General features: G+C 32.8%; 2 protein-coding genes across 2 annotated transcripts; one reads left to right on the forward strand and one right to left on the reverse strand.

The window, feature by feature from the left end:
• LOC126738671 (zinc finger CCCH domain-containing protein 4-like) lies at positions 1–13,276 on the forward strand. Its single transcript, XM_050444105.1, has 3 exons — positions 1–511; positions 8,587–9,028; positions 12,520–13,276. Exons 1-3 carry the CDS (start codon positions 344–346, stop codon positions 12,861–12,863), a joined length of 954 nt encoding a protein of 317 aa, XP_050300062.1. The 5' UTR covers positions 1–343; the 3' UTR covers positions 12,864–13,276.
• On the reverse strand, positions 13,104–27,800 carry LOC126738669 (transmembrane protein 184C). The gene is made up of 8 exons (XM_050444102.1): positions 27,413–27,800; positions 26,239–26,275; positions 25,982–26,184; positions 25,853–25,927; positions 25,589–25,795; positions 25,437–25,530; positions 25,199–25,373; positions 13,104–21,857 (listed from the first exon to the last, which is right to left on the reverse strand). Exons 1-8 carry the CDS (start codon positions 27,673–27,675, stop codon positions 21,619–21,621), a joined length of 1,293 nt encoding a protein of 430 aa, XP_050300059.1. The 5' UTR covers positions 27,676–27,800; the 3' UTR covers positions 13,104–21,618.

A 27,800-nucleotide genomic window follows, 5' to 3' on the forward strand; every position in this document is an offset into this window, starting at 1 on the left:
CCTGTCAAAAAAATTGTACAAAAGACTCATTAAAAATAATCTTTTTTAATTTTTTAACATACACAAGGCATTAAACGATAGAACATGCTGAGAAAAAACGAATTTTCTAGGAATATGAAAAAGGAGAACAATAAATTAATTAATACTGGCTATACATAAATAAACAAAAATATCAATTATCTTGTACAATTTCGCCTGTCAAAAGACTGTACAAAACGAACGTAAACAAAAACTAAAATTGTACCACTTTACCAAAATAGGAAAAAAAAGTCGTGACGATGAGGTAACTGTATCAAATAAGTTTTTTTTTCTCGGTTTGCCGTCGCTGTAACGCGTTGGCATCATGTCGGAGACCGAAAGGGGCCGAAAACCGCACTACGTTAGGAGGAACCCCCCTAGTAGGCCCCCGCCGGGGGTCCAAAAGGCGATGCAGAACTTCGGGGTCAGGGATTTAAGAGAAATTTTAGATAAAAAGCATCAGGATCAAGGGGGCGAAATACCACAGAACGAGGTAAGTTCATTAAATTAATTGTTCAGTCACACTTGCATTCAGACCTGGTCGTACACTTAACTTTTTGCCCTTCATCATTGAGGTATTAACATTATTGAGTCATAAGTGATCATCTGTATATAAAAAATTGAAGCTCAGTTAGACTCTTTAAGCACTGTAAAAATTAGGTATCTGTAAATATTTGGGAGTTGGGTAGCTAAAAATATCCTTTCCGGGATCCTTTTGATTCCATAGATTCATAAAAAAAAAGTGCTTTTAGATATTTGTAAGTAAAAGTCCATTCTTGAAGTGGAGTGGCTATAATATAGCGGGTTGGGAAGACTTATCTCCACAAATGAAAATACCAATCCTTTGACAAGAGTTATGCATTTCAATGACTTCACTTATTACATAGCTGTGGTGTTTACATGTAAACACTCTTGACAAAAGATTGGCATTTTCATTTGTGTCTTCCCATCCTTCCCAACCTGCTATGCTTTTAGGTAGCTTAAGAGCTATCTTAACTTGCAGCAAATAGACTGTCTGAAGAGGGCTTTTCTTTAGTTTTCTTGCAGTATATTTACGTCTGGATTGATGGTTAGATAAATTCGTCGGCAAATTCACGAAGTGGCGAATATCAGTTTCTTATGTTTTCAGAAAATGGTGTCTAAAGTTTATGGGATTATTCAAATCATTGTATTTTTTACATTAGTTCGAATATTAACCTCAAGTTTTAACTGGGGATTGTAGGGGTGGGATTATTTTGCATACCTAGGAAAAAAATTAGACTTTTACAATTGTAACACACAAAAAAACAACATTTGCCTTTTTGAAGTACAAACTTTATTGCCGGATTGACATTCGCCTTACAAAAAATATCATAATGGTATCCTTAAACATGCTAAAACTAAACAACAAAGTTGGTGATTATCGAAAAAAATACCACTCTTAAACAAAAAATAGGAAATATAAACACTAAACAAAAATTACCAAAACATTATTTTAGTTGGGTATGTAAGAGATCTCTTTTAATGGGGCAGATTTTAAAAAAATTCCTTGTATTCGACACCACTTATGACAGGATTTTTGCCCTCACATAAGGATAATAAGGATTTATATTTTTTTTCGGGAATTTTCTGAAGACCTTTATTTAGTCTAGCTATATGTAATTTAAATAAGTTGACGTTTCGTGGAAGTGTTATTATTCAGAAAGTTGTGTCAAAATGGCTATTTTTAAAAGATATTTGGCTTAGTTCTGACTTGTTCATCATTGTTACAAAAATTTTGGTCCAGTTTATAAGAACTTTCCCAAGTGAATCATCAGCTTGAGATCTAAGTATTCGCAAATCCTGAGACAATTTCTTAAAATCAAGAAAGTCATAAAAATTCATTTCGACCCCAATGTACGGATGTTTACGCTTTGCTAATTTTATAATTGGTATAATTTGACTTGGTAAAAATAAATCTCCAACTACTTTTATGGCTCTATTGATGGCACTGTGGGCCGAATCTCCCTCACTTTGGCCATGGCAAGTTTCAAAAAAATAATGATGAACGCTTTTAATGTTTTTGCTACTTTTTAAAAAATACAAGTACATTGCTGGTAAAACTGAGTTTTTGTTTTGTCCAAAACACCCATCTGAAAAAAAATCGACTGTTTCAGCTCCTTTATTGTCACAAACTTGTAAAAATCTGTAAATGCATGATGCTATTTCTGATGCACCTCTTTTACTTTGAGTTTCATCCCAGGTATAGCAATAACAGTCTTTTGACGCTAGATCATAAATTGTGAAGTTATAAAAACTTAGCCGTTGCTTGTAAAAGAGTGCACTCTCTTTAGAAATAGGAAGATGTATGACCTGCTGTAGATCAAAAACAGCACTGATATGTTTGTTGTTTTCAATTGCTCTCTGCTTACTATCTTGCTTCATTTCTCTTACTTTCTGCTTTTCACTTTGGTGTTTTTTAAAACTCTCCAATAAGCTCCTCTTTTTTACTTCGTCAGCAGTGTAGTATGTATTACAAATGGTACATTGGTCCTTTTTTGGTCAATGCACCGATAGATTGAGTTTATTTAATACTTTTCGATACGTGAAAATACTAGCAGGATCATCGTGTTTCTGAGCTTCTAAATACATTCCATGCATTTTTGAAACTGAAAGAAGAGGTGACAAATATTCTTTTGAAGAATCTGCGCGACAAAAATGAGATTCTCCCCTTGGAAACATGTTTATGTGATTTTCAATATCATTTTTTAGTTTACTGTCGCGTTCTTTCATTTTGCGCGTTCTTCCACCTCTTCTTTCCTTCTCTATAAAACCTGTATTCTTTTTCTTCATTATACAAGTCCTCATAAACTTTTCCGAAATACAAAATGTATTTAGAAATAAAACCTTACAGACCTGAATTTTCTCCCCAAAGAACGGCAAATACCAGTCGTTTCTGTGTGCTTTCCTAGAGTAAATTTTTTGGAACTTAGGAACACCAGTTTCAATTAAACTGCACAAATATTGCCTTTGAAGTTCTAAGGAACCAAGACCATAAAACTCCGTAAATATTTATTGTCGCTGATCATTCGTAAATAAGTGACATTTTCTTCCAAATCTCTTACAATAATCACTTTTACAGGCTTCTTTAAGCAATTTTGGAGGAGCGATATTCATTGTATTTGGAATTACAAATGGTAGCCCAGTTGCTTTTCTAAATTTGTTTTCTTTTAAATATTTTACTTTACTTCGTTTTCTCTGACCAGGTATTTCAATTGGACTGCCCTCAACTTTAAAATCTGCAGGATTCAGAACAGTCTCTTCGTTAACCTTGCTTTCTTGTCTGCTTTTGTGGTTTATACAGTCTAAATTTTGATCAAAATGAGGCCAACAAAGTAAAATATTACACCTATGGCAAGCCGCCCAAACTTCTTCCAGACATCCACAAACTTCGCAGTGTTGTTGAACATTGCCGTTAAAATCAGACTTTGAAAAGTCAGCGAATTTACTCTTGCTTTTTTTTTTGTTTTGTCGTACTACTTTTGTAAGGCAATTATTGCTGTCAACCACTTCGTGAATTTTACAATCAGTCTTTCCATAATAGTGCTGCATACAAAGGAAGTAACCACAACCGCAAAATTGTGTACCTTGTAAGGTACACTGTTCAAATTCGCAATTTACGGAATCAAGAATAATGTCATCAGAGCAATCCATCTTTGTATCTTCTAGTAGCACACCTGAAAAAAAAATAAACAAAAAAGTGGGCGTGAAATAAAAGACTAAACAAGTACCTGTTTTTGGTTCCACAGTGCATATTATTATATCAGAAATGATATTAAGTTTTTTTTTGTACGAAACCTGAGGATCTTCAACAATTTGAGGGTCTTCCAAAGTTTTACCTAAAATTTATTTTGACTTTGAAAAAGGAAGATTATTATCCAAAGCAAAATCTCCTACAACAGAAAAAGAAAACTGTATATACTTATTATGATAAAATATTAGGATAGTTTTAAAACTTACCTGCTAATATCTCGAGAACAGTACCACGTTCTCCGCTTTTTGTAATTATGCAAATTTTGGAACCTTTGGATTCGTCATTTAGTTTGGAGATTTTCAAATCTTTAAACAAAAGTTCTTTTACGTTAGATAGTGGAAGATTCATGTTAGTATCATCCGAACTATTATCAGAAGAAATAATTTCTTGAAGAGAAAAAAAAACATTATAATATTAGACAAATTTCTTACATTAATCCCCACCTAAAACTCACCTGTTGACTTATCCAAAATACTTCCATGCTCTTCTCTTCTTGGAATTATGCTAATTTGAGAACCTTCGGATTCGTCATTTATTTTTGAGCTTTCCAAATTTGTACGCAAAAATTCTTTTACTTTAGATAGTGGAAGATTGTCAGTATCATCCCAACTATTATCAGAAGAAATAGTTTCTTGAAAAGAATGAGAAACAGTATAATAATAGACAAATTATAGTAATATCTTAAACTCACCTGTTGATTCCTCCAATACACTGCCATGCTCTTCAGTAGGGATAATTTTTCCATAATACCATTTTGCTTTATATTTCATTTTTACTCTGCAACCGATATTAAGAACACTTTTTGTTTTATCCGCACACTTTAGTTCTTTAAAATCCACCACGTTCTTATCTCCATCATCCCACAACACTAATGCATCCATTTTTTTTTTGTAAAAAGGATGTTTACAGTAAGAAGACACAGAACACACTAACCTTTTTTGAGGTTAAAACACTCGCCAATTTAGTTCGTAAACTGGCGAATTCCATATTCGCCCACAGCCGGTAACTTAAAAAGTGTTTTCAAAGAGGCGAATATGATATTAGCCTGTTTGAAGAAATGTTATTTGGTATTTTGTTACATACGCCTAAACTTAAATATCGATTAACTTATCAAGGGGACAGAATAAAGATTCGCCACTTTGAGAGATTGTTCGGTGTTCCTACTTCTATCGAATAACGATATAAGCCAAAAATCACTTTTTTTTATATTCGCCACTCTGTGAATTTGCCGACGAAATAGATAACATACTTTATTGTCCAAGAACTACAACATATATAATTTTTATTAACAAAGCTTCAAAGACATACCTACAATATTAAATTCAATAAGGTATACAATAAAACAATACAATTTTATAGAACTTACAAGGATAGCAACATTTAACAATGATAGAACTATTTTGCTAATAACAATTGTTGCTCAAATTAGAGAATCTTAAAAGCTTAATAGGTACTAGATGCTACTCATGATTAAAACAAAAAATATTCATCAAAAGAATAAAATGCATGTTCAATTAAAAGGTTTTTGCACTTATGTTGAAATATTTTCAAATTTATTTATTTATTTAATAGACGGGATCAACCCCATTACAAAAAAAACAATATTACAAAGTTTAATAGTTACACCTAACCATAACTTAAAATAGCTAAAATACAAATATGTTTTTACAGGCAAACCAACATAAAATCAACAGAAGAGTTTACACTTTCTCTCTAATTTGATTCCTAAAACTAGACAAGCCAATGCCCACAACTTCAATATCCTCATGGTTGATAATATTTAAGGTTCTTTCGATAGGGGAGTGAGTGGCATAGTTGGTACTGTGAAAAGGCAAAGCAAATAGTCCGTTTTGTCTCAAGAGTCTTGAGGGTTCACTGAAGCTAATTCTACCGAGAAGGTCGGGGCATACAATCAGACCATTAAGAAGCTTAAATACAAAGGTTAAATCACCACGAATACGTCTTTCTCTCAATGTTGTCATAGCCAGCACTTCCCGTGCATCATCATAAACATGATCCTTCAGTATTTCCAAATTTAATTTAAATAAACAAAATCTTAAAAACTTATTCTGAATCCTTTCAAGGCTGTTCATGTAATAAGGGGGCCATATCAAATCCTCAATACAATGAACACTCAATGGTAAGTGGTTATATATTTTAATGCCCATATAAATAATGGAGTCCTTTATGTAACTAAGGTGAGAAATAGACAAACAAAGCATGTTTCTGGTCTGTTTGATAAGTTCCGGCATTTGAGAAAGTAGAAAGATGTTTGTGAACAATACACAGTTTCCAAAACAAAAAGAATTGGTAGGGTAATGATTTTATTTTCAATGAATAGTGGATTGCAATAAGTACATGCATGTACCAGAAATAATGACCAAACAGCTCTTTTCTGGTTTAACCAGGCCAGCCTGAAGTCAATAAAATAAAAATACAAAATGTTCAATGTATGCTTGTTTGCATCACATCATCTTTTAATATTGCTTATATCCTGAATTCTTTCTGTCAATGTAGTATTATTTGTTCCTAGCCACAATATTGTGGTATCATCAGCAGTAATACCTCAAGTGCTTATAATTGAAATTGCATTCTCTGCATTTAAGTTACTTCATAATGTGGTTGATTGAAGTGGAGTTGGTAACTCTCCAGTATTCCTTAGTTCCCTTCATTAAACACTACAAGAACTGTTCCATGATTCTTTCCCAGTACTATAGGGACTGAAAATCTTTTTAAGAAACATTATGACTCTACAGTACATTGTACATACTCACTCAGTTTATTGCAATACCTGACTAAACTGCTAACAAGTTTGTTTACAAAAATTGCATTAAATCAGCCCCAAATAAGCAGAGAGAGATTTGGAGGATTGTTGGAGGTTGTGTTAATGATTATAGGAGCTCCAATTATGAGCAACTCATCTATTTTAGGTGCTAGTGAAATCAACTCTTGATTAGTGTTAATTAAATTAAGCATTTCTATGGCTTCTAAGGATGCTATTGATTTTATATTTCTGTACCTGAAAGCTTCTACTTTACTTCTGTCAACACAGAAGAGATTATGTCAATTAAAAATAAGAGGTCCTCTGGTTGGGATGATATTTCAATTAGGGTGTTTCTAAATTTGCCACAATCAGCTTATAATATCCTTATGCAAATACAATTAGTTCCTCTGTTGAATTTGCAAATTTTCCAGACCTACTTACAAGGGCTTCTGTCATTCCAAGTTTCGAAGAGGGAAACTGAGAATTTCCATCCGATTTTAGGCTTATTTCCCTTTTGCCTTCCCTAACCAAAATTGGGGAAAAAATCATTGAAACTAAAATAATGGCCTTTATAAGTTTCAATATAGTTTTCAAATTCTATTAGAATTGTAACATCGCTCATTGCACGTCTATGGTTTCTATGACATTTCTAAAGATTTTTTGATTGGGTATGCCACATTCACACCTCTTACACAATATAAGATCAGACACTTCTCCACATTTTATTTTGCAGAACAACCTATTTACTAAATAGTCCTATGAACAAAATAGTTTCTATAGTGAATAGATTTTTTTGGTACTTCTTTAAATAAATTGAAATCTTCAGCTATTTTAGGATAGTACCCTAGTGCCACTCCTCTTAGATTGTGCTTAGTAAAATATGGTTTATTAGTATTATAGTTATTGCTTACTTGTAATCTTATATATATATTGACAAAGTATAAATGGAAATTGAACCTTTAATTAGCATCAGAATATTTATTTTTGCAGTCTCAATGGTTTATTTTATATTTATGGATCTCTACAACCCAATAAGCTGCTTGGAGCTTGGAAAAAATGATACATTGTTAAAGGTTGGCCAGATTTTTTGGTAAAGCCTCTTTATATCTGTATTTAATTGCTATTAATGCCATATTAAGTTCTGTAGGTAATTCAAAGAACTGATGTTTTGCTGATGACTTTAACTCTTAATAAAGACTATAAATTATACTTACAGTAATAATGGTCCACATGTACAAAACTGTATTACAAAGACTTGGGTATCAGAGCAGACTATAAAATGGCATTTATAGGTAACATTATTGAGTTGATTACTAAGACATACAAAAAAATGGGATTTATTGTCAAATCCACCAGGGGTTTTAGCTTTTGGTGTTCTTAAGAATTGTTACTGGTGCTGGAGTACCTATTGTTGCAGTATACGGCCTCGGCAGTAGGACCCATGAAAAACCATAGAATCTGTACTCACAAGGTCAAGGTTAAAATATGTACCACTTATTATTATTACAGGAATTTGATATGGTTTTTTTGGAGAACTGATGCAATCAAATTTGATTTTATAAGAATATGTATGAGATTTTAACCAATAAAATGAATTCTTCAAAAATACTTTCCATTCTATTTCAGTACTGGTAGCACTAGTTAAAGACTTTTAACTTGGATTTTCCTAGGACACACATTTATTTGTAAGAGTACCAGTCTATATAAAATGTGCAACTCTCCTAAATATTTTTGCTTGTGACTTTGACATAATTAGCTTAGATAGATTCTCAAGACTTGTTAAGTGACACGATAGTTTTCACTTCTAAGATTCAAGCTTTGAAGGTATAATTTTCAATTTTTTTTTGCTAGATAATTGGGTCGTTTTTGTTGGCTGTATAGGTATATTTCTACTTACTTAGCTCTTACAATAACTGTATGATATGAATCATTCTTATTTAAGAATGTTTTTTGTTGTGTTTAACGGGCATATATATATATATATATATATATATATATATATATGATATAAATCAATTTTATTACCTTTTAGAAAAAAAAAATGCCTCCTCCAGACCCATCATACAATTATCTAAAAGACCCAGCAAGGGACCGACCGAGCTCTCCTCCCCATAAACGAGAACCCAAAAAACAACCTCAACAATTTTATCAAAATCCGAAACTGCACCGATCCAAGACTGATCCTAACATCAAAAATGACAATTCAACAGAACCCTCAGAAAAAGATACATCAGAAACCGTGACAAAAAAGAAAGAAATTCGATTTTCTGACAACCCGAAACCTTTTGAGCGGGAACAACAGAATTACAACAGGGGCAGGGGCAGTTTTAGGAGTAGAGGTCGCCCAAGGAGGAGCAACGAGGATAAAGTGGAACAGATTGAAAAAATCGAGAATCCTGTCAATATTAAGATTGAACTGAGCACTGAAACTGGAAGGAGGAGTTATGTGTTGGATGACTCTACTAAAATTGCTGGTAAGTATTAGGTCGTAAATATACAAAAAAAGTATTAGTTACTAGCTATGATAATAGCAAAAGTGTCTAAATCTTTAACACAAATTCACAGTTTTACACTCAAATGTCAGCCTCAGGAGCATCTCTATATTTACTGTAGCTCACCATTTAAGTTCATTTATGTCTGTTAATAAATAAAAGTCTTGTGGTTGTGATCTGCATATCAAAGAGTATTTAAATTTGGTAAAGAAGGTTTTGTTTAACAATAAATCAACTAATGAAGTAGTAACTCTATTTTATGATATAATGTACTCATTAAGAGAACAATTTATCCCATCGTGGTATTGTTTAGATCTTTGCCGTTTAATTATACACAAAAAAACAAATACATAGAAATTTAAAATTAGTGGGCAATGAGGTATTTGGGACCTTAAGATATCAGTGTGAAGTTTTAAGATATGCTTGTTATGAACAGTACTTTAATTAAATAGAAAACAATACTTCTACAGATCCAAAGTATTTTTGGTCATTTATCCAAAGTAAGAGAGGCACATTTAATATTCCTGCCAAAATGACTTATAATGACAATATTAGCTTGTATATTAAGATCAGAGCTGCACATGTTTGCTGAATGCTTTCCATTGACATATTCAGATAAACAACTTAATATTATGCCTTTTTTAAGGTTTAGGTTTAGTTTAGTTTGAGCACTCTTTGCTTTGAGAATGACAGAGGTATATGACGTTATTGCTTCCTCTAAGAATATAATTTGGTCTGGACCAGATGCAAAAAATATTTTAAAAAAACTAAAGAAACTTACCTTATTCATCAAAATTGGAAAAATATCGTCTCTATAATATCGGCAAAAATATTATACAAAGCTCTAAAGAACTAAAATAATAAAACAAAAAAAAATTCGATAACTTTTGCTCTTATTTGCTTAAATCACTTGATTCCCATTCTCTTCTAATTTTCAGATTCAGATAGGGATATACAGGGTGTTTCAAAATTCACTACATATATTTTAAGGGCGTATTCCTGAGGTCAAAATAAGACTTTTTTTTCCTATAAACATGGGTCCTAAAATGCACCCCCTTCAAGCTACAGCCATCGCAAGAAGTGTAAAAAAAATCGATTTTTTAAAACTGTGTCTACAGTTTTGCATCAAATTTAACGAAATTTGGAATACCCCCGTTATTTTAGGCGGTCTATTTACTCTTTATCTTAGAAAAGGCGTAAAACTAATTTTAAGGGGAAACAGAGGGGGTGATGTTTGCATTGTGATGTTTCAATGTGATGTTTGCATAAACCAAATACACCATATTTCTATGATCATTTATTTATGGCAAATTAATGTACAGTCAATGGAAATTTATGAACCAAAAACAATGTTGTCTAATTGGTGTCCGTTGCGCTGTATGCACTCTTCAAATCGAGAACGAAGATTATTGATAACCCGTCCACACATTTCCCTCGATATTAATCTTATTTGCTCCCGGATATTTTGCTTTAATTGATTTGTATCAGCTGGATTATTCTCGTAGACCTTACTTTTGAGGTAACCCCATAAGAAATAATCAAGTGGCGACAGATCCGGGCTCCTAGGAAGCCAGTTAATATTGCCTCTTCTTGAAATGACTTTATTGGGGAATAATTGTTAAACAGCTTCAATTGTATGTCGCACCATCCTGCTGAAACCACGTTTCTAAGTTAAAACCTTGAAACTATCAATAAACCAAGAAAATCTTGTAACATTGCACAATACCGCTCGGTATTAATGGTAAATGCCCGTCCATTTTGATCTTCAAAAAAATACGGCCCAATTATGCCATCAGCAGACATAGCAGCCCATACGACCACTTTGGGGCTATGCAGTGGACGTTCGTGTTTTCTGCGAGGATTAACGAGGTCAGACCAGTACCTGCAATTTTGCTTATTTACGTGGCCATTTACATGAAAATTAGCCTCATCACTGAATAAAATGTTATTGAAATCGACGAATCGTTCCATCATTTCATTGACAAATTCTAACCGTGTATTGTAATCCCTCGGTTTTAATCCCTGCACTAACTATATCTTATATGCATGCAGATGCAAGTCTTTGGTCAAAATGTTATGTAAAGATGACCTTTTGAGAGTAGTTGTCTGACTTAGCTTCCGTACAGATAAGGTTGCATTCTCTCTGACTGATTGACGTACTCAATCGATGTTTTCTGGACTTCTTACGATTCGTGGGCGGCCTGGATTATGAATTTTCACTGTGGATCCAGTAGCTTCAAACATTCTGATCCATTTTCTAATAACATCAGGGCTAGGTGATAATTGAATATCATGTAATTGGTAATGAGCGCGATATAGACGGCGTGCTGTCACGTTTGAATTATTGTTTTGGTAAAATGCACGTACACAAAAAACGCGTTGCTCTCCGGTAAACGGCTCCATTGCAACTGAAATTCCTTGAACCCGTTTACATTTTGACTCCCACCGTAAGTGGCGGGGTTGCCACGTCTGAGATGAAATGCACAAATAAAGTGCTGATACCCTATTTGGACACCTTGTATATAAAAGAGGTCCTAAAATACTACCCTGAGGAACGCCTCGCTCAACCGGAAGTGATAAAGAAAGGCTTTTATTAAGTTTGACTTGCTTTGTTCTACCTGAAAGATACGAGAAAATTAGATTACATGAATTGTCGGAAAACCAAAAAAAATTAAGAATAGAAACTAAAATTTTATGATTGATAAGATCACATGCCTTTGTATTAGTTCAGCAGTAGAAAATAGAAACGTATCATCCATTTTTCTCTAAGAGACCAAACGAAAACAAAAACAAAGGTAAGGACACAAAGTCACGGTCTCATCCAATCTATATAATTTCTTAAAAAAGCTTAAAAGCTACACGTGTTTCGCTCCTGTCGGAGCATCATCAGGCCTAGACCTACACAGATCACATTACAACAAGAGTTGAAGAACTTACCTTTGTTTTTGTCAGCAGTACAAGAATGGAAGCTTTGCTTTGATCTAAAGATCTTACTGCGGCCATTGCTATGGCGCATGAAAAGCCTGATCGGAAGTCAGATTTTTTTGGGTAATATCGGGTACATAATATTTTTTCGGGTAATATCGCAAATTTTTGGAGGTGACTACATATTCGAGACTCCAAAATCTTTTCCAAAACTTTTGAAAATGTGGGTAATATACTGATTGACCGAAGATCTTTAAATTCTACAGGAGATGAGTTTTTCGGAATTGGTACAACAAATGCGTGTTTCCATTCTGTGGGAAAAAAGGAATTTAAGATGCTACAATTAATAATATGTATAATATAGGGAATTATTTTAGGGCAAAACAATAAAATAATATCGATGTTCAGTTGGTCTGAGCCAACAGACTTAGTTTTATCATTTCAGGGATATTCCCTCAAGTTTCTGAACATTGACACTATATACACCCTGAATAATCTATACTTCTAGGGTCGAATTTCCAGTTAACCTCTAAAAAACCATTTTTCAGACATCAAACATGTTCCAGACAACTCCCCATCGGCTCGGCCATCTAGAGGCACCAGGGGTCACTTTAGGGGCCGTGGAAGAGGCAGGGGCAGACCATTTAGGGGCAGAGGCAGCTATAATAAAGGGGAAAAGCCTCGAAATTCAGAAAGTGATCAGAAAACTGATGAACAGGAACACGATAGTACTGAACAAGTAGATAATGAAGGAAATGAGGGTGAAGTGGAAAAACCAAACGATGCAACGTTTGATCCGAGTTTAGCCGAAACAATCACGATCACTTCGTCAAACTTCGAGGATGGTGAAGTAAAACGTTCGGTCGATATTATGGAAAATGGTGCTAATTAGGTGATAAGGCGAGTTATTTTTTCGTGCGTTTTTTTGCTGTGCTTTTTCTTGTGATCTTTTGCTTTTTATTTAATTTAAGCAAATATTTTATTTGTTGGCTCACTTCACTTTTTTTTGTCGGTACAAAAAGAACCGTGTAAGGCGAGCATATTATTTATATATTATATAATTTATTTATTTATTTATTCATTGTTGTGGCGTAAAGGGAGAAAAAAAATCAACGAAAAAAAAGCAATAAAATTGTTCAAAACCAAATATATTTTATATTGTGACTTAACGAATTAATAATAATAATAATAATATATATAAACATTGTATACATAAAAAATTATATAAATATTTTTCTACTAACTTATAAAGATACATTATACACCATATTATATGTATATCACGAAAATAAAATAAAATTGTATATGTATGCTCTGTGTGTCAATCTGAACATATACAGAGACGATTTTTGTGTTTTTATTCTTTACAATCATCTTTTCTTTTTTTTTTTTAATAATAAAATATAGCAAAAGTCGTATAAGTGAATCACCATATGCAGAGAGGGCATTTTTGTCATTTTTCAGTGAATTGCTTTACATAGGGTCAAGTGGTGTAAAAATGAGACACCGGAGATTTTGGGTAAAAATAAGACAAGTCAATTTTTTGCCACTAAAAATTATTTTAATGAGACGAAAAAAGGACGTAATTAAGTCTAAATATTCTAAAACCTAAAGACACATTCATTCAAACGATAATATTAATTTATACGTGAATTATTTAATCTACCGTTGTAATCCATCGGGCGCGCTGGGTTAAGATCGCAATGTGAAGACTGATGTGTCGCGGCGCTGCACAGTGTTGCGCCTAATGGACAAAAGTCCAAAAATAAAAGTCGGTCGATAATAAAATTAAGTACCGTACTATTTACAAAATAGCTGCAGACACTTATCACAAATATTTTTTTTTTTTATAAAATGCGTGTAAACAACGCAACGGAGCTCCGAAACTTTATCATTTAATTTGTTTATTTTGTCGCCATATAAAATACCCACACTTTAAAATAAGTATTTCTCCGGTTCTGTGCGTATAAGTAGAAAATATTATATTGTGTTATAGTGACCAAAGGTGCTTAGTTACATATAGGTATGTACTGATTTATACTCACTTATTTAATATATTAAATACTAAATAAATGAAAAAATAGCAATATTTTAATATTAAGCTATCTTTGAGAAAACTTTTAAAAAAATGTCCGCATATGTCCTCGACAATTTTTTGTATATTAGTACCTCAACTAGTGTACTTTATTACACTATGTTGTTTTCCTGCCCCAAACTGCCCCTTTTTTAGTTCTTAATTTTTTTAGATATGGCTTACACTATACCAAAAAGAGTTTTATTTGAAGAATGGTTGGTAAGCAATCAAAATGATAAGGAAAAAAATATTTTTTTGAAAATCAAATCAATATTAAATCTTGATGAAGATATCTGCAGTGAAACAGAAAGCCATTTAATTGACCAAAGTCATTTGTTTTGTATAAAAATGAAGGATTTATGGCAGAAAAGTCATCGAACCCGCAGCCAGTTAGAAAAAAATCACAGCCAATGGCTAAGTGGATCTATCACTGTTGATATAACTGAAGTTAACCAAGGGCCTTCACTTAGTCATGTAGAAGAAAGAAACTTAGTCGGAAGGCCTCGAAAATCATTCGAAGACTCTTCTTTAAAAACAAAGAAACGGAGAGTAGAGCCTTTGCTAAAAAACTATACCGTTGAAGAATTGCGTTTCGCTACAGAACACTGTATGGATTCTTCTAATGAAAAATTTTCTTCTGAAAAAAAATGTTTGAGTACTAAGCAAGCACTGGCTCTTTTTTATGATATTGATCTGTCAGTTAGAAAATACAACACTTTACGTTCTGTTGTAAATGCGCTACATCCTGATTGCTTCCCGAGTTACCGTGCCTTACTGCAAACAAAAAAAAAATATTTACCTAATAATATTACCGTAACAGAAATATCTGCAGAAGTTGGTCTTCAAGAATTGTTACAAAAAACAACAGACAGTATCCTTAATATTTCAAATTTAAATATTTGTCAAGTGTTCAATCTAAAACTTATTTGTAAGTGGGGTTTCGATGGCAGCTCGGGACACAGTCTATATAAGCAAAAATTTGAATCGGCATCTAATACAGATGAATATATGTTTTTAACAGCATTGGTTCCAATAAAATTAGTTGATAGCTGCAATAATGTAATCTGGTCTAACCCAAAAAGAAATTCTACGTTTTACTGCAGACCCATCAAGTTCGCTTTTATAAAAGAAAATCCTGAAGTTGTTCGTCAAGAAGAAAATGCCATGGTTATGTCTGTAAATGAGTTGAAAGTTTATACTACTTCAATTGAAAATAAAGATTTAAGTATTTCCTACGAGATGATTTTGACTATGTTTGATGGAAGTATAGCAAATATTTTGTCCGAAACAAACTCATGTTCAAAATGCATCATTTGTGGAGCCACTCCCAAAGAAATGAACTCTGATACGGTTTTAGATAAATCTCCAGTAACCCAAAACTATCGTTTTGGCATATCAACTCTCCATTGCTGGATCAGGTTCTATGAGTGTTTGTTGCATATTGCATACCGGTTGCCAATTAAAACTTGGCAAGTGAAAGGCGCAGAAAATAAAGCAATTACAGAAAACACAAAAAGGACCATCCAGGAGAATTTTAAGAGCAAAATGGGTCTTATAGTTGATAAGCCAAAGCCAGGATATGGCTCCACAAATGATGGCAATACTGCCAGGCGTTTTTTTCAAAATCCTGTTTTAAGCTCTCAAATAACCGGAATCGATAAAGAACTAATTGAAAAATTTCATTTAATTTTAAGAATTTTGGCGTCTGGTTGTAACATCGATATAACCAATTTTCGCATTTTGCTAAATGACACTCGTAGGTTATACTTACATTTATATAGCTGGTACTATATGCCAAGTTCGGTGCACAAAGTTCTTGTGCATGGCTGTGACATAATTGATTTTTTTGAATTTCCTATTGGGCAACTTGCGGAAGATGCTTTAGAAGCAAGGCACAAAGAATTCAGAAAAATCAGATTATGTAACAGCCGAAAAACTTCACGGGTAAATGCCAACACCGATATAATTTCAACTCTTTTACTGACCTCTGACCCAGAATTATCTTCTTATAGACAATCTACTAAAAAAAATAAAAATATTTTGTATGATAATAAAATAAAAGAGTATATAATTATTGAGAATTCTCAGAACACACTGGTAGAATCTGTTTTTGGCTTAGAGCTATCTAGTTCCTCAAGTAGTGATGATGATCAGTCTGACTAGATTTTTGACTTATTTTTCTGAACTTTTTGTCATTTATGAAAAATAGAGGTAATGTAATATTTAGTACACTGAAGACTTGTTTTTTTTTCAATATTTTTAAGCAAATACTTTTGTTTAATTTGTAGTGTGTAATATTTAGCATATAATTATTGAAAGCTTGTTTTTTGAGCAAATACTTTTATTTTATTGTTTGTTATGAGACAAATATAAATTAATTCAGTTATTTTATTATTAATTGCTTTTCTAATTTGGGCGAGGAAAGTTGTGAGCAAACTCTTCTTGTTATATTTTTAACATTATTTTAGTAAAAAACTTCAAAACAGTTAAAAAAAATAAAATACAAAGTTTACTTTTTTATTTTAACAGCTTATTTTAATTTTGTCCAATTACCCCTATACCACGCAACACTGTGCGCTGTGCTGTGGGAACAAGCCGGGTAGCCTGTTGCTAGAAGTAATTGAGTGTGTACGTGTTTTTTTGCTGGGGTAATTTTGAGACGACTGTTTGGGTAAATATGAGACAAGTCATGGGGTAAAAATAAGACGTTAACCTGTATAACAATTTTAGGTATACCTACATAAAGAGCAAGCCAGAATGCCTAGGAATTACGTTCCAAAGGCAAAACCCTATACGACGACGATCTGAAACAAGCGCTTACCTTAGTAAAGGAAGGTAAGTTGTCTATTCGAACGGCAGCAAAAAAATTTCGCATTGATAAATCAAAATTATTTCGGGCTATTCACGAAAAAAATGTTTCAAAACGTGGCGGAAAACAAGCGCTATCCGATGAACAAGAAAAAATTAAAATTATGGCTAAATGGGGATTCGGCTTATACAAACAAGAAATTCAGTTAGTTGTGCAAACATATGTTAATGAAAATGCTATAAAAACCCCATTTAAGGAAGGCAAACCTGGTGACGATTGGTTTCGTTCGTTCTGTAAAAGAAATCGACTGAGCCAGAAGAAAATGGAATAACTAGAAAAGTGTAGGAGAACAGCTACTAGCGACCCTTTTATAATATATTCCTTCTATGATCGCCTGGGTGAAACAATCCAACAACTTGGTTTGCAAGACAAGCCTGCACATATATTTAACTTGGATGAAACAGGGTTTAATATGGATCCAGGTAGAAGAAAAGGAGTTGCAGCATTGGGCCAAAAAGTTCATAGAAGCATAGAAGGATCTGGTAAAGAAAATATTACAACCATGGCGTGCATTTCTGCTAGCGGCGTATTATTACCGCCATTAATTATATATCAAGGACAAGACCTGTGGAGCACATGGAAGGGATCAAACGATTTGGAAGGAACCTGCTATGCTGTCTCTGATAAAGGCTGGATGACAACTGCGGTCTTTAATAGTTGCTTTTCCAAATTTTGTTCAATGGTTTCCGAAAGGCCGCTGTTACTTATAATGGATGGTCACGTCTCACATCTGGATAGGGGAACCATTGAACTTGCCATACAAAATAATATCACATTGTTTAAATTACCACCTCATGCTACAGATATTTTGCAACCGTTGGATAAGTGTTGCTTTGGACCTCTGAAGCTAAAATGGAACCAAAAGCTTACAGAGTGGCAGAGATTAAATCAGAGACGTCTCAACAAAAGCGAATTTGCGGATTTGATCTGCGAGTTATGGAATGAAGGTATTACAGAGGCTATAATAAAAAAGTCGTTTGAATCGACTGGCATATATCCTTGCTCTAGGGAAAAATATCCAGTCGACCCGACCGTCTTAATAAAATTAAATTGCAAAAATACAATGAAAGTGTTCAAAACCCCAATCCATTAGATGTGTTTGAATTAAACCAGGAAAAGGAAAATGATGAGGTTGTAGCAAACAATGTAAACAATAGCGAACAGAAAATAATTGAAAAAGAAACAACAAACGAGACTAATGACACTAAAACATTTCAAGATAATAATGTTGAGCCACAACCGTCTTTGTCCACTTCATTCGAGAATATTTTGCTAAATAAGATAAACAAAACAAATCCTGAAATAAAGTGAAGGAGAAAAGTTAATCCCAGTTGTGCTGTTTTAACTAGCGCCGAATATTTAGATAGTATTAGGGAAAAAGAAGTGTCACAAAAGAACCAAAGAAAAAAGTGACAAAAGTGGCCGTGTCCTCTTCAGATGATAAAAGTGTAACTTACCAAGAAGAAAGCGACATTGAAAATATGACATTAGACGAACTCAGAGAAGAGGAAGAAAAAAATTATGCAGCCGAGGAATTTAATACAAATAGTGACATAAATAGTGGCGACATAAAGTTGCGCTAGTAGAATCTATTGGGGATGACGAATTTTCTGTGTCTTATTTGCGTCGAAAGGGGGAAAAATTCATATTTCCTCAAATACCTGAAAAATATGAAGTACCAAAGGATGACGTAGTAATGAAACTACCTCCTCCAATAACCCATGGAGGTACTGCCAGAGTTTCACAGAAATGAGTGTTTTCTATCGCTATAAATAAATATAATGTTAACTAAATCGTTTAACTATAACTACATCTAGAATTAATTTTCTGTTTTTTATTTTTATTTTATTTTCAAACTGCGACTTTGATTGAACTGTTTTTACATATTTATGTATTTCTTATTAAAGGTTTTTAGTATGGGGTAAAAATGACCCAAAAAAATGTTTTTTTTTTCAAAAAAATTATTTTCCAGTTTTTATTGCATTTTTTAAATAAATCTGAGAAAAATCGTACAAAAGGTTGTTTCATTTTTCAACCAGGGTATCTCATAATTACGCCCCATACCACGGACAACATCATAAATGTCTGAAATTGCCATGTATCATTTTTACCCACCCCCTGTCTCATTTTTGCCTAAAATGGCAGGTAAATATGAGACAGGAGTTTTATTTTTTTTCTTAATACCCATAACGATTTCCTTGAATTTGTCATTTCTATGTTATTCAGTATTCAGCATCGAAATCTACATAGTATGATAATTTTTTGAACATTTATTTCAAAAAGGAAATGGTTTAAAAATTAAAAGTTTTATAAAATGTCTCATTTTTACACCACTTGACCCTACATATTGGAATATGCAAAATATCTATACATTTCAGGCCCATGTACCAAGGAACGACATGAAACTCAACATGACAAATTGGAAATTAAAACGGTCAGTCAGAATTGGTTTTGTTTAAAAAACTAGTAATTATGTCTATATACTCTTTTTACTTCCACAGAATAGGCTGTTTTGCCTATAAAGATAAACATCTTTTACAGGGTGTTTTAGAATTTATGTTTTTTTTTATTTCTTCGTCAAATTCTAATAAATTTGATGGCATGTATGTCACTCTTTAATTAAGTAGGTAGTTTTTGAAATAGAGACAGTTGAAATTTGTATTTTTTTTTCAACTTTAAGCGACTACAGAGCCATAGCCATTTTAATATGTCTTTACACAAAAATACTACTGTCACTTGACTTTTTTATCTTTACAAAATTTCAGGGGTTATCTAGCTAAAATTCTATGTCATGAGATAGATCTTAATTAGATTCTATTTTGGATTTTAACTTGGAAATATTGGAAATTTTTAACTCTAACCTAAAAGGTTACTTACATATGAAGAGTCAGGGGGAAGAACGATAAAAGTCCACATTTAACGAAAAATAAAGTATTCAATGCAAAACGATGCTTATAGCCTCTATTTTGTCGGGTTATAATTTAAGAAAAAACAAAGATGACAGTCCAAAGTTATAATCGAAATAAAATTAGATGTACTAGGAAAGAACGCTGAAAGTCCATGCGTCAGCGGAAAAAACGCTGAGAGTCCCATATGGATTGAATGGCGCCTTTAAAAATATTACTTTATAATATTATAAAAATATCACTTTTAATAAATATTGTAAACACGTGCATTTTTGAGGTTATGGAGAATAGTTTGCCTATAGAGCTCTGACGAAAAAACGAAGGAAAGATGGACGTATTTGTGATGCTACAAAGAAACTTCAAGAAACGCTTGAAATCTAATGAGACTGGCAGTGATTGTAAGTTTAAGAATTTGAAATGTTTTTCTGTTGTAAACGAACAAACGCGTCGTATAATTTTGTGTGAATTCAATAATTCTTTATCATCGTACAATGAGCAGAACTCGTATCTTGCCGGACTAATTTCCGTAGTGACCATTCAGCGACGACGACCCCGTAAACCGCAAAATGAAGTCACTAAGTTTAATCAGTCATCATACAAATATAGAGTTAGAGTCTTGGGGCAAGACGGTGTCACTTCTGACGTTCAGATATGCTCCAAAGCGTTCCTGTCAATTCACGGAATAAGTGGGCGGCGTGTCCAAACAATTCAAATGTCATTAAAAATGACAGGTGTTTCTCCAGTTGACAACAGAGGTAACCACAGAAATAGAAAGCATGCTCTGTCCAAGGACACAATTGCGTGTGTAAAGCGGCACATCTCGTCTTTCAAATCCTGTAGCAGCCATTACAGCTTAAGTAAGTCCAAGAAAACGTATCTATCGGAGGACCTAAATGTTGCAAAAATGCATAAATTGTTTAAACAAAAACATCATGATATTAAATTATCTTACGACAGCTATCAAATTTTTAACAATAACTTCAACATTAGTTTTGGGTACGCTCGTTCAGATACCTGTTCTTTCTGTGACGAGATAAACGTCAAAATACAAATGGACTATGTTTAGATACTTGCATTATGTTATACATTTCCAGAAACGTTTGGACTTGATAATCTTTTGATCAGTCCTAAGACGGATCTTATCCACATAACTACAGGTAGTTAATAACGAGTCCACGAGTAGTGTTTCATATTTAATATGTAGGTCTTTGGTATACCTAATTCCTATTAGTTTTGACACTTTTCTGGTAAAGTTTAATTTTGTAAGCCACTTTTTATCTTTAAATATAGCTTTATTTTATATACTTAATTCAAACAAATTATATATAATGTCCATTTTGGAAACATATATGTATAAAGCAGTTCCACATAGTTAAACGCCTTACTCAAATCATAAAACACGATAGCAATGAAGTTATATCTGGGGATTATCAATACATTTCCTTGGAAATTTTCCATGATCTATTGCTTCATTACGAAGTGAAAATTTGAGAAGTAAAAAAATCGGATAAAATTCTTTTTACAATGTCCTTTCTGCATATGCTGATTTAATGCCAACTTTTTAATTATATTTACAATCAAACCTGCTTCAACCAGCAAATTTATTTATATCACAAAAAACTTGGACATTGACATTTCTGTTTGCGACAAAATCCTGTTAAACTCTATCGATACACTTCTATACAGGTTCTCTTATCAAGTGACAAATTATAAAATCAAACTGACTTACTTCTACTTGATCAATGGTTAAGATGATTAGAATGTGTTATTTTAACTAATATAATGTACATACATAGACTTAAACAGGTCTCATACTTGTCCCGACACTATGCGTCCTAACGGGGGTATTCGACGATGGGGTACTGGAACTTAGGCTACCATACGTCCCGTAATTGACGACGACCTCGTCTTGACCTTGGTAAAAATCAGCAGGAAGATTGTGTCCCTCTCGGGGGGACATCAGGTTTTGATATTCGTCACTGCCTCTGGGTATTGAGTATGTACTTCTGCCTCGGATTGTACGGCTTATAGAAGAAGCTGAAAATTAGTTATGATGTAAAATCGGTTTATTTATTTATTAACAGCACAATTTTTTTAGCTGGTAATTTATTAAATTTATTCAGTGACATAAATCGCTTGACGGGCGACAGATGTTGCTTAAGTAGGACATATGGTGTGCCGTATAAACCTGTAGAAATTGCGTTTTTCTTGTTAAAGAGGTGAGTTGAGAAAATTAGGGTGCATTAAAATAGGACACGAGAAACTAAGTGCGTACGCTGATGACTTATAAAAAAATATAAACAATGTACGTATGGTCCTCACAATTTGATAATGTCATAAAATACGTAGCCACATAGGTGGTGCAATTAAAAATACAAATAGAAAAAGATTTTATTTGTCAGTTTTACAATCAAGTTACATTTTTGTGTTCACTTATTTTATTATGACAAATTGGAGTGTCTCTCGATTGAAACAACCGTTTGCCTGCACCATCAGTAAACTGTAGTACAAGTGAGACAACCCTTTTAAATACTTTAAATAACTATTTATATTCCGGTTGCAGTACATTTTAAATATTTATGAGATAAAATTAAAAGAACCTATATTTGAATAGAAATGTAAAAACATAAAAAAAAATCAAGAAAAACCACTAAGAAAAATATTATTAAAAAAAAGATATACACACTCATGAAGTGATATACCCTCAATGGGGAATGGGGATACCAGCTTAGATAGGGAGGCAGCGCTGATGCAGATGAACGGGCGAAACTAGTCGGAGACACGTAAAACTGTTTTTTTTTGCAAGTACACAAACAAAAAAACAAAATCAATTATTATTTTCACCCAAAAGTATTTTTAATTTGACTTGTTTAAAAAAGGCTTTGGAGTGGTAATTCCTTTAGTTCTTGAGAGAGACTGTTCCATATCTGAACAGCAACAAATTTAAAAGAACGCCTAAAAGCTGCTGATCTGTGGATAGGTACAATAAAATCGTTATTTCGAGTTGCATGAGAATAGACAAATTCTTAAAGCTGGTGTCTTAAATATGCCGGTTGTCCTCTTTTGATGTCTCTTTATATAAACATGTGCATATGCAGGAGTCTTCTATTATTCATATTAAGAATTTGATTAGCGTTAAGATACGGTGTTATGTGATGTCTATATGGAATGTTATATGCCAATCTTATGCAGGAATTTTGAACTCTTTGAATAGCCTTTTTGGTGCTTACAGATAAGGAATCTCTATAAATTACGTCCCCATAATCAAACAGCAACAAAACCAAACTTTCGCAATGTAGATATTTCTGTTTTGGGGTGAGAAATGTTTTTATTTTATAAAGCTGCCTTAATCTTAGATATGCAGCTTTAATTTTGTTTTTAACATGGGATTCGAAACCCATGGATTGGTCGAAAATTATACCCAAGTTTTTTGCTTCTGCTACTTTTGGGATTTGTGTATCATTTATTTCAATAGAAATGGTATTTTTTATATTTTCCCTTAATAAATTATTTGCCGACATTATCAGAATTTTTAATTCAGTAGCATTCAACTCAAGGTTATGATTCTCTGCCCAAGCATTTAGGTTTAATAAGTCTAAATTCAGTTTTTCTTGCACTGTATTTAAATTTTCGCAGTTCACAGGTATGTATATTTGGGAGTCATCAGCATATTGTTGTAATCTCGAGTACTTTATTGTTTCCTGCATATCTGACACATATATTGAAAAAGGCAGGGGTGAGAGTATCGACCCCTGGGGTACTCCTCGATTACAGGGCATAAATGTTGAGACTTTGTTTCAACCTGATTAACGACCACACAACTCTGTCGATTATGTAGATAATTCTTTAAAAAATTGATATCCCCACACAAGTGACACACCAAAAAATTGTAATTTTGCTAATAATAATTCGTGATTTATGGTATCAAAGGCTTTACTGAAGTCCAGTAATGCCATACAAGTAGGACGATTTTGTTCCTCCTTTTGTTAATTCTTATGTCGTTTAATATGTTTACTAAAGCCGTCGAAGTGCTTAAATTTTTCCTAAATCCAGATTGGCAAACCGAAATTATATTAAAAGATTCGGCAAAACTAAATATCTGATTATAAATATGTTTCTCAATGACTTTAGATATAGCTGGCAGTATACTTATTGGTCTTAAATCTGAAATTTCCTTTGGCTCTACTATCTTAGCTATAGGCTTTATGATTGACAGTAAAGAAAGCATAATAAACGCAAGGGTAGTTGATGGAGGAATAGCAGATTACTTTTTAGTTTATTCCAAATTTACAATCGAAAACGTGGATAAAAATTTGGAGAAGAAAATTCCATATCGATCTATTTAAAACATCAATTTTAAAGAACCGAGACAGAGATATGTCCAAAAAGTCGGAATTTTAGCTCTTCTAAGACCTATATCCTGGACACAGTTTAAGAATAAGCGAAGAGTTATTATAAAATTAGTGTTTTCATACGCAATTGGATAAACTACAATGGAAAAACACAATTTTAAATTGATACCGAGGATATTAAAGAACTGAAAAAGGGATATGGATATGTATATTGCATAAAGAAGCACAGGACCAGAACTAGATTTAGAGCAAAAACTCAAAAGTTTTTAAGATTCATTTTTACGGACTTTTCAGCTTTATGTGTAAAAAATTCAAAGCAATGTTTCAATAACTAATGACATTAATTTCTTATTGCTAAAGTGGTTAATAGTCTGCCTCTCTACTGGTCTAATTGTACTTTCTATGTATTTTTTTTTGATAAATTGAATTCTTAAGTTCTATCTTAAGTATTTATGGCATGCTTTAAATACTTTAATAAGAACAAACAGATCAATACAAGAAGATAACACAAAATCAAATTTTTGAATCGTGGTTACATATTATCTCCAACAATAGACAATCAGCAGAAACTTAAAGAGTAATTATTGATTAGGTTATAATTTGCATTTATAAAATCATTATAAAGGCATTCATTTGGTTTTAGATTGTTAGAGCAATTTCTATAAAATGATGTCCAGAGAAAATTACCAATGTTTACCAAATCAACACTCTACTACGGAGCTAAAGTTAGTAGAACAAAGATCTAGAATGATATTTGTATGGATGGTTAACTATATAAGTTAGGGATGCAAAAGTGTCCCAGAATAAAGTGTTTTTCACATATCTAATAATTGACCACATTTTCTTTAAAAATAATTACACAAATACCTGGCAAAGACTTAAAAGCTTATTCCATGCCCTTAAACTGACTCAAATGACTGAAATACAACTCTGAAATTAGTTTGAGATGTGTACAATTAAACACCACTTCACTGAGTCTATTTAAACATTATTTCTTTCAATCTCTGGTAAAAAATCCATACTTACTGACAATACTCAAATGCTCCTGTACATCCCTACCAACATCAGAAATATCCCACATGGCAAGAAAAGAGCTGCAACACGATTGGGGTCTTGTTCCCGGCTTTACATAGGGTTTATAAGAAAAACTGTAATGGTGGGCAATGGCTGCCAAGCACATCTCTATACAAATTAAAAAATCCTGAAAAAAAAGCATTCTATTATGTAAACATATTCATATTTTAAATATCATTATAATCCCTACCTGTAATCTTGTTGATAAGGAAACCCCATCTACATCTGGTTCTGTTGAACTTATGGCTCCAGTGTACACAAAAAAAGCTATCAAAACACCTTGGCTAAAATATATTTTGATAGTTTATTTTATATAGAGTGATTAAAGCTATTTACACTTACAAAAAAGAAAAGAACACCACAGCCTTAATACATAAGAATTTAGGTAAAGGTTCCATAGGCTTCAATTCATATTTACAAGCTCTGTAAAACATTATTAGGCAATACATAGCAATAGACTGTGATATATTGTTTATAACTATTAAATAAGGAAAAGCAACACTAGGTTTAAACTGTCCATCTCCATAAACTTGTAATATTTTACAAATCCTAAAAAATAATTAATTAATTTAATATTTTATGTTGAATGAGTATTATACATCTTACACAGATATGGCAGTAGTGAGGGGCCTCATGACAGTATATTGTAAAATTCCATGTTTACATATATGAACAAATGGCCTGAAAAAAAATCATGTGAGGTTTAAAAAATCCGCAAGGCAGTCAAATAAATACCTTCCCATTTCCCAATTAGGCAAACAGCACATGGGAAATGTGTGCTTTACCTGTGGTTTACACTCTAAATTAGCCTCCAGATCCATTTCCATATTTAAATAGTTTAAAAGAAATTGTAAGAAGTTGTATATGACATAAGCTTCATAACATTCCCTTGCACTATCTACATACACTGAGGCATCCGGATAAGTAAGCCCTAACCACTAAAATGTGAAATTTTACTTTGAGAAATATAAGCTGTTTTGAAACATACTTACAGCATTTATGGCATAAATTGGAACCATCCAGAGGATCCTGTTGAGAAAAGTTGTAGTTATTATTAGGAATGCTTTAAGGGCATTAAATTATTTCATTCTTTGTTTTTATTTGTAAGAGAAGATAATACAAAAGAAATCATTAATAATACAGGTACAAATAAATGGTATGCAAAAAAAAATACAGTAACAAAGTCAGTCTGCAATTTTTTTAATGCCATAATAACCCCCGATGAAGTGGAATCCAAAACATCAGAGAATTGTTTCTGCTTTGAAATATGTTAAAGGCAATTTCTTGCAAAATAGTTGGACAATATAACCATTCAATATTTTAAAGATAATTAATACATCAGAAATTTGATGACTGGTTTTAAGAGAAGTAATATTGAGTGATTAAATTGTATTTTATCTTATAGTTGTTGTTTTTTGTATATATCAACTTGTTCTGTACTCTAGAGATTATTATTAACAATGTTTTCAATGTGTGGCGCAAATGATTGTCAAACAGAACAACTAAATCTCTTACACTTTCGACTGATGTGAGTGCAATGTTTTGATTTTGTATTCCTTACAAATCACTTTATGAGAGCAATAGAAGGTGATTGACATTTTCTAAAATTCAGGCAGTTGTGACTACACCACAAGCATAAATTGAATAGTTTTGTAAAATTTAAAGTCATCCTTCAATGCTAAAAAGACATCATTCAAATTCTAATAAATAAACCAAAAAATATTGAACCAACATGCGAACCTTGAGGCACACTGGAGTAAACTTGCCAATGCTTTTGGAGATATAATCATTGATTCTTACTAAGTGTATCTATCCAGACAATAAATTAAATGCAAGCTTGACCAAGGTGTCCAAGCCCCAATGATGACTGACTCTATCAAAGGCCTTTGAGAAGTCCACATAGACACTGTCTTTCTGTTTACACTCCTCAAAGGCTTGTAGCAGTTGGTATTGATAAGTTTAAAAGTTAGTCACCTTCAATCTGCCTTGAGCAAACCCATATTGGTTGTCAGAAAGAACTTTTTTAAAAACACTTCTAAGAAAATTGAGAACAAACAAGTTTGTCAGAAAGCTTAGGTCTAGCATATTGTATACTAGTACCTCTATAATTAATGTCACTACTTTTGTTAATTCCCAAAAAACTGGTTGAATATAGTAAATATTTACCTTATAATAAATTTTTGTAACCTCGGCTGAGTATAATGTATAACATGTTGGATGATTTCCCATAATGAAATCGGTATAGCAGCCCCAACAAAAACCGCAGCAATAAGAACTTCCAAGTCGTGCCTATTAAAACCGTCTTTAAGGGATTTTAGGAGGAAAACGGGGACAAAAACGAGGGCTGCAATTGCATAGACCGCAATGAAAAGGGGTCTTATCCACAGTTTCCATCGCGGAAAACATTCGGCACATTGTTCGAAACACATTTTGTCCCTATCACATCGTTAGGGTGTAGGATTCTATGGTTTTATTAACGGACTTTTGCTCGGATTTTCGATGTTTTTGTAATTTTTTAGGTCTTACAGCTGTGTTTACGTTTTTCTCATTGGAG

The sequence above is a fragment of the Anthonomus grandis genome, chromosome 7 (assembly GCF_022605725.1).
Source record: "Anthonomus grandis grandis chromosome 7, icAntGran1.3, whole genome shotgun sequence".
Lineage (NCBI taxonomy): Eukaryota > Metazoa > Arthropoda > Insecta > Coleoptera > Curculionidae > Anthonomus > Anthonomus grandis.

What these genes read in the sequence shown, in the direction of transcription:
- LOC126738671 (XM_050444105.1), top strand. Translation starts at nt 344, where the DNA reads ATGTCGGAGACCGAAAGGGGCCGAAAACCGCACTACGTTAGGAGGAAC. An exon ending in GCGAAATACCACAGAACGAG is followed by an intron (nt 512 to 8,586) that starts GTAAGTTCATTA and finishes ATTACCTTTTAG; the next exon opens with AAAAAAAAAATGCCTCCTCC. An exon ending in TGACTCTACTAAAATTGCTG is followed by an intron (nt 9,029 to 12,519) that starts GTAAGTATTAGG and finishes ACCATTTTTCAG; the next exon opens with ACATCAAACATGTTCCAGAC.
- LOC126738669 (XM_050444102.1), bottom strand. Translation starts at nt 27,675, where the DNA reads ATGTGTTTCGAACAATGTGCCGAATGTTTTCCGCGATGGAAACTGTGG. An exon ending in CAATTTATGCCATAAATGCT is followed by an intron (nt 26,185 to 26,238) that starts GTAAGTATGTTT and finishes TTCACATTTTAG; the next exon opens with TGGTTAGGGCTTACTTATCC. An exon ending in CCTAATTGGGAAATGGGAAG is followed by an intron (nt 25,928 to 25,981) that starts GTATTTATTTGA and finishes ATTTTTTTTCAG; the next exon opens with GCCATTTGTTCATATATGTA.